Source organism: Colobus angolensis, unplaced genomic scaffold (genome assembly GCF_000951035.1).
Source record: "Colobus angolensis palliatus isolate OR3802 unplaced genomic scaffold, Cang.pa_1.0 Scaffold183, whole genome shotgun sequence".
NCBI lineage: Eukaryota > Metazoa > Chordata > Mammalia > Primates > Cercopithecidae > Colobus > Colobus angolensis.
In genome coordinates this window covers 38020-46007 of record NW_012114966.1, presented here as the reverse complement: position 1 = coordinate 46007, position 7988 = coordinate 38020, and the positions used below count along the sequence as shown (strand labels likewise).

Here is a 7988-nt window from a genome sequence, read left to right as displayed (position 1 = left end):
TGTGTGTGTTTCCTACATCTATGGAGATTATTTGATGACTTTTCTCCTTTATTCTTTCTTTTTTGGGGGGCCAGGGGAGACAGAGTTTCTCTCTTGTTGCCTAGGCTGGAGTGCAACGGCGTGATCTCTGCTCAGTGCAACCTCCACCTCCCAAATTCAGGTGATTCTCCTGCTTCAGCCTCCTGAGTAGCTGGGATTAAAGGCACCTGCCACCATATCCAGCTCATTTTTTGTATTTTTAGTAGAGACGGGGTTTCACCATGTTGGCCAGGCTGGTCTCGAACTCCTGACCTCATGTGATTCACCTGCCTTGGCCTCCTGAAGTGCTGGAATTACAGGCGTGAGCCATCGTGCCCAGCCTCCACTAACTCCTATTTGCTTAATACCAAATAGTCACGAAACTGTCAAAATCTGCCCTGGTCAAATTAGATGTTAGCTGCCCTAAATTTTTAACTTATGAACTAAATTTTTGCTTGGGATTTTTACAATGATAAGCACATGCCTCATTAAAAGAGTTCTTTAAAAGTCTACAGTATAAGAATTAATACAAAATAATCTTACTACATTCAAAAGTTGTAAGCTGCAGTATTAATAGAAAGCTACTCAAGGCTGAGGTTGGGAAAAGTACTAATTCTGTTTTCTTCATTGTCCTTAATAAAAGTCATGATGGTGACAGTATGTCACTCACTACTATACAATATAATCCCTCAATTCTGCATTGGGGTATCAGTTTTAATTTATGATAATTTAAAACATTACATTCAATTTGCGTTAAAATGCCATGTTCTTTCTACAGAAACGTATCTGAAATAGTTGACAAGTAAAAAATGCTTACCTTTGCCCTATGTTCAACATTGGCTTTTCGGTCCAGAAGCAAACTCACTACTTCTGCTCGGCCCTGGAAACAGGCCAGGGTGAGAGCCGTGTTCCGATTGGTCTCTATCTGGGCATTAATGTCTGAACCCATATCAAGCAGCAATTTTACTGCAGGAACATGTCCATTCATTGCAGCCAACATCAGGGGAGAAATACCTAGTTTACTCCCAGTCCTAAGGGGGGAAACGTGCTTAGAAAATTAAAATAATATGTTGCCTATTATTTTAGAAAAGCATTAAAGATGAAAAGGTTTCACTAAAAAGAGAGGTTTCTCACATCAATGAATAGATTTTACTTGTTTCGACCAATAATAAAGAATAAGAAAATGTCACAATTTAGAACATAATTTCTGGCTGGGCGTGGTGGCTCATGCCTGTAATCCCAGCACGTTGGGAGGCCAAGGCGGGCAGATCACCTGAGGTCAGGAGTTTGAGACCAGCCTGACCAACATGGAGAAACACCATCTCTACTAAAAATACAAAATTAGCTGGGCCTGGTGGTGCATGCCTGTAATCCCAGCTACCTGGGAGGCTGAGGCCAAAGAATCGCTTGAACCCGGGAGGCAGAGGTTGCGGTAAGCCGAGATCACGCCATTGCACTCCAGCCTGGGCAACAAGAGCAAGACTCCATCTCAAAAAATAAATAACTTAAAAAATAAAACATAATTCCTATTTAGGGATTATAAATTTCCAACTATATATAATAAAATACTGTTTCTGAGATCAGATGAGATTGGGCATATTTAGGGTGGTAGGCCATAGAACAAAATACTTTTTGAAATGAGACCTCTTTATAAGCAGCCACATTACCGAAATAACCTGAGATTACTTATAAACACATTATAGCTGTAATCATTGGCTTTGCAACTTTAGTACTATCTTAATTTAAAATGGTATCTGTCAAAATGTTTAGAGGTAGACATTTAACTCCAAAGTAGTAACTTACTAAACATGAACAATAAAATGAACAGGTAATACCTTGAATTAATTTCTGCCCCAGCATTAAGCAGAATCTTAATGATATTAACATATCCTCCAGACGCAGCTAGACTCAGTGGTGTATAATCAGATACGTTCCTATGTTCTTTATTTGCACCTCGAGCCAGCAGCAAGTCTACCACCTACAAAGTAAAATATGGATAGAGAAGAGAGTTTACACCAAGGGCTCAACTTAAAATGAAGGAAACACAAAGAAACAGGACTTATAACAGGACTTATCAGATATATAAATATCTGATATTTTAATTACATTTCATTAGACCCTAAATATTGAAATATCAGCACTAGAGAAATGGATTCAATTTCAGGAATTTAGAGCTTTGAAATCCCAAGTATACTGCAATAACAAGATGTTACCCTTTCTATTTGTCATTTATTGGGCAATAAATTTGCATTTCATATGTGTTATGATTGTGATTCATTTAATTTGAATAAATGTAAGGATTAAGATAGTTTTTATTTGGCTTTAAGGGCAAGAAACAGATTTTTTAAAAGGGAATTTATGGCCAGGCATGGTGGCTCATGCCTACAATCCCAGAACTTTGGGAGGCCGAGGCAGGAGGATCCCTTGAGGCCAGGAGTTCAAGGCCAGCTTGGGCAACATAATGAGACCTCATCTCCACCCTCCCGTTCCCTCCACAACCCCCCACCAAAAAAAGGGCATTTACATTCCCATAAAACTTAAGAGAAGTACCCATTCCTCAGAAAGTATATGGAGCATGTCACAATACGTGCAGGGCCAGACATTCTGGCCCATAACTATAATCCCTGTACTTTGGGAGGCCAAGGAGAGAGGATTGCTTGAGTCCAGGAGTTTGAAACTGACCTGGGCAACAACACATGACCCCATCTCTATAAAACAGCCCTAGCTACTTGGGAGGCTGAGGATTGCTTGAGCCCCAGATTTCAACGTTATAGTGAACTATAATTGCGCTACCACCCTAGCCTGGGAGACAGACCAAGACCCTGCCTCAGAAAAACACACAAAATACATGCAAATTTTATTCATGTAGCTAAAATACGAATCATATGCATATTTTAAAATACAAGCAAAATATTTACAAAATGAAAATTAACATTAACACACCTCCTGACGTCCCCCAGAACATGCCAATGAGAGTGGAGTATCCTTAGTTCGTTCAGACTGTGCTTCTATATCTCCACCTTTATCCAAAAGGATTTCAACAACTCCAACATGCCCTGCTGTTGCCGCCAGGATTAGTGGTGTAAAACCTAAATCAGAAAATGAAAATCTTAAACAAATTTATGTTTTTTAATTTTTTTAAAGCCACTGTTTACAATTCTTTAGCATTTTAGCAAAATAAACCCTTCAGGACAGACACAGATAACAATTTAACATAAAACTGCTCTAAACCTTTATTTGTTAGTGATAAAAAACCCATAAACACCTAATTAAAAAACTAAGTAAAAATTATTAAAGTTTATACTCATAATGAACTTTGATGCCTCTGTATGAACTACCTTTGGATTAAGAAGGGCAACCACAACTTGCTCTATTTCACTAATGATCTACAGTCTAGTTTTTGAATTTTTGGAGAATTATTTGGCTCTGCAGAATAATGAATCCGGATATTCCTAATTGAAATAGGCTTATCCATCTTATCACTGAGATAGTCTAGGAACTATTTATCAATAATAAAAAAGTTAAAAATTATTTTCTGATGTAACTACACTTGGATTTTATTTCTGACTGATATTTACCTTTTTTGTCTCTATGTTCAATTTTGGCATCCCGTGCAATGAGCACAGATACAAGTTCTTCATGACCACCTGCACAAGCTAGTGTTAATGCTGTGTCATGATTGCTCTCAGTCTAGGAGAAGAAAAAAAATAAGTTAAAATTTTTTTAACAGAAGTTATCAACTTTAGAGCAAATAATACTTCTTTTCACAATAAGTGTAGAATGATAATTTTCCTTTCCAAAGAAAATCAGAATGGGCAGTATAAGTTTAAATAAAGCAATCTACTCACATGTGCATCAATGTCAACTGAAGGATACACAGGAGGCATCGAATGGGAAGCCACATTGCTTGTAGTCTGTGAACAGGATTCAGGTGTAAGACACTCTGTGGTCTGAGAAGAACTGTTGGAACCAGCGGGCAGTCTGGTACTCACAGCTGAAAAACAATGTTCATATTGCTAAATTCCACTTAAAAGAGTAAGGTTATTTACACACAGAAAAACACAAAAACAGAAATTTCCATAGCAGTAATATATAGTAATAGTAAAATCACAAGCTTTGGAATCAGACAGACCTACATTTAAATATTAGTTCCAACACTGACTTTCTGATCTTGGGCAAGTAATTTAACTTCTCTGAGCTTCAATTTTCCCTATATGTAGAATGGGGATAATAATGGTACCTGCCTTGGAAGGTTATTGGAAAGACCACGTGAGGCAATGCAGATAAAATACTTAACACAGCACCTGATATTTAGTGCATATACATTAAATAGTAGTTTTTTACATTGCCAATAGGGAGGAAAAAAAATTTCCAAAAATAAAAGTAAATAAAAGGAATTCTAGATTTTAGTTTGTAAAAGTCAATTAAATAAAAATATCCTGTGTACAATTCAAAAAAAGGGGCCTGGGGTGTGTCTGTAATGGCCCACGCCTGTAATCCCAGCACTTTGGGAGGCCAAGGTGGGCATCACCTGAGGTCAGGAGTTTGAGACCAGCCTGGCCAACATGGTGATACCCCATCTCTACTAAAAAAACAAAAAGCTAGCTGGGTGTGGTGGTTTACATGCCTATAATCCCAGCTACTTGGGAGGCTGAGGCAGGAGAACTGCTTGAACCCAGGAGGTGGAGGCTGCAGTGAGCTGAGATCATGCCACTGCACTCCAGCCTGGGTGACAGAGCTAGACTCCATCTAAAAAAAAGGAGGAGGGAGGGGAAGGGAGACAAGTTCAGGTATTTCTCACATAAATAGCGGGGAGTATATGTTTTCAAAATTCAATATTTATTTTGAAAATTTGTTAAAAAATCAATATCTGAAAGTCCAACTATTTTTAAAAAGAACACTGAAGTTCTATTTGAGATCTCAAAATGTGGTTTGAAAACTGAGTTAAGGCTGGGCGTGATGGCTCACACCTATAATCCTGGCACTTTGGGAGGCTGAAGTGGGCACATCACCTCAGGTCGGGAGGGTTGGGAGTTCAGGACCAGCCTGGCTAACATGGCAAAACCCCATCTCTACTAAAAATACAAAATTAGCTGGGCGTGGTGGAACGCGCCTGTAATGCCAGCTACTCAGGAAGCTGAGCCAGGAGAATCGCTTTAACTAGGGAGGTGGAGGTTGCAGTGAGCCAGGATCGCGCCATTGCACTCCAGCCTGGGCAACAGAGACTCCATCTCAAAAAAAAAAAAAAAAAAAAAAAGTGCATTCAATGCCAGTAACTAGAAAACATAGTGAGCAAAAGGGGATACTAGCATAAATGATTTGCCTAGGGAGGTTGACATGAAGCTTATTATGCAGGTCTTTACAGGCTCTAATAAGTAGTTTATAGTTTGGGAAGCTATAGCAAGGGAAAGGCTTTAAAAAATATAGCAGATAAGTGAACTTTAATATATATGAGAGGCTGGGCATGAACTTTAATATATATGAGAGGCATAGCTCATGCCCATATCTTAGCACTTTGGGAGGCAGAGGTGGTAGTATTGCTTGAGCCCAGGAGTTTGAGACCAGCCTGGGCAATATAGCAAGACCTCGTCTCTACAAAAAATAAAAATAAAAAAAATCTGAGCATGGTAGTGCACACCTGTGGTCCCAGCTACTCAGGAGGCTGAGGCAGGAGGATCACTCAAGCCTGGGAGGATGAGGCTATAGTGAGCTATGATCATGCCACTGCACTCCAGCCTGGTTGATAGACTGACACCCTGTTTCATACACACACATACACACACACGCACGCACACAGAAGATACAGTAAGTTTTTATGAAAGTCTACTCCTTTTTGTTCCTCTTTAGGTAGAAAAAAATCCATCTGCATATAATAGTTTTTCTTAAATCTTCTATTTTATGAACAATATATCACAAATAGTCAAGACACCAAGTGATTTAACAACCAAGTTGCTTATAGTGAACTACCACATAGCTCTTAGATTTGGCCACAAAAGAATGGAAAGAAAGGTCGGGAGCCTGTAATCCCAGCACTTTGGGAGGCCGAGGCGGGCAGATCACAAAGTCAGGAGTTCGAGACCAGCCTGACCAACGTGGTGACACCCCATCTCTACTAAAAATACAAAAATTAGCCGGGCATGGTGGCGCACGCCTGTAATCCCAGCTACTCAGGAGGCTGAGGCAGGAGAATCGCTTGAATCTGGGAGGCAGAGTTTCCAGTGAGCTGCAATCGTGCCACTGTACTCTAGCCTAAGTAACAGAGTGAGACTCCGTCTCAAAAAAAAAAATGAACGGAAAGATAGCAGTGATTTTTCTATGGAAATATACTCAATTCTCCAAGATAAACTTACCTTTCTCACACATTTTTAACTTAGAATTGGCTTAAAATTATTACATTTGACCTTTCTTCCCCCATATCAAATTACCTTGCGAAATGCTGACATAAGGGGTGTGATTTTCCGGTTATCTGCTGCATCCACATCAGCACCTGCTTGCACTAGCAACTGCACAACATCAAAATGACCTCCATTGGATGCCAGCCAAAGTGGTGTATTTCCCTTTTTGTTACGGACATCAATGTGGGCTCCCCTATAAACAAAAGCATATTAATACAGTTTGTTTCCTGTAAGAAGAGGCTGGCTTTTTCTAGTTTTTCTCTATCATCTTCTTTCACAAAATAACTTACAAATAATCTTGTCTTAACAATGTCAATAAAGTAAAACAATGTTATTAACTTTAAAAGCTCTGAAAAAGTTCTACATATAATAGAAAAGTACTCACCTGTGAATCAGGAGTTCACAAAATTTGTAGTGACCTTTGTCTGCTGCTATTGTTAAAGCAGTATCTCTTGAGGAAGGCACAGGGGGAGCATTAACATCCGCTCCTTTATCAAGAAGAACTCTTCCAACCTCTGCATACCCTCCAGAAGCTGCTTCCATCAAGGGGGTAAGACCAGTCTGTTTAAACCAATAAATTATGCAATTAAGTCACATAATTTCTTTTTTAAACTATTTCATGGACCAAAACTAAGCTACATAATTTCTTTAAAAAACTGAAGCAATTAACTTTTAAAACAATTCTAGTTCTGATTAACTCTCATAAAAGAGCTAAGCAATATTCTGCCTTGAATTTTACTAAACAGCAGTAAAAATTGTTATTCAGTTAGACATGCTAGAATGAACTTAAAACATGTTATCTCACACTAAAAAACATTCCGTAACTTCTATACTTTTATGAATTTACTCAGATAATTTCTCTGCACAATGAATAAAGATATTAAAAATAAGTAGATTAAAATCACTTTATAAATTTTTTGCATATGTGCCTTTGGTACATTAGTCTCCAACATTTTTTCTTTTTTTTCTTTTTTTTTTTTATTATACTTTAAGTTCTAGGGTACATGTGCATAGCGTGCAGGTTTGTTACATATGTATACTTGTGCCATGTTGGTGTGCTGTCCGACATTTTTTCAAAGGACATTTCCTACTGGTACTATCCAAAATAACACAGATTTCTCTAAGACTTTTAATGGATAAGTGACACACAATGAATACTTGTAATAGAAAAAGACAAACTGAATGACAAGAAAGACTAATTTCTCTTTGTGTGGTAAAAAGCCACGGAAAAACTACACTTCCTCATTACTTAGATTAAAAGAATGTAAATGTTGCACTAAACTTTAAGAAGTGAGAGGAATTTCAGGGAAAAAATACAAGATTTCCAGTCAAATCTTTCCAATTTGAAATGAGCACTAGATTCGCTGTTGACTATTTAAAAATTCTACCCAACCTATGTCTTTCCAGAGTTCTAAGAATCTTGCAGTTCTAAGCAAAGAAATTCAAGCCAATGACATACTAACTCCTATTTTCTTTTCTCTGTGTGTGTTTCCTACATCTATGGAGATTATTTGATGACTTTTCTCCTTTATTCTTTCTTTTTTGGGGGGCCAGGGGAGACAGAGTTTCTCTCTT

The 7988-nt window shown here is 38.2% G+C and overlaps 1 protein-coding gene across 1 annotated transcript in view; it reads right to left on the bottom strand.

The window, feature by feature from the left end:
* Window positions 1-7988, bottom strand: part of LOC105510137 (ankyrin repeat and KH domain-containing protein 1) — a 75183-nt gene that overhangs the window by 36096 nt on the left and 31099 nt on the right. Inside the window, exons 6-10 of the mRNA XM_011939769.1 lie at window positions 3867-4012; window positions 3597-3708; window positions 2962-3107; window positions 1854-1996; window positions 836-1049 (exon numbers count right to left, since the gene is read on the bottom strand). Coding sequence (XP_011795159.1) covers window positions 836-1049; window positions 1854-1996; window positions 2962-3107; window positions 3597-3708; window positions 3867-4012 — 761 coding nt within the window. The remainder of the gene's footprint in view (window positions 1-835; window positions 1050-1853; window positions 1997-2961; window positions 3108-3596; window positions 3709-3866; window positions 4013-7988) is intronic.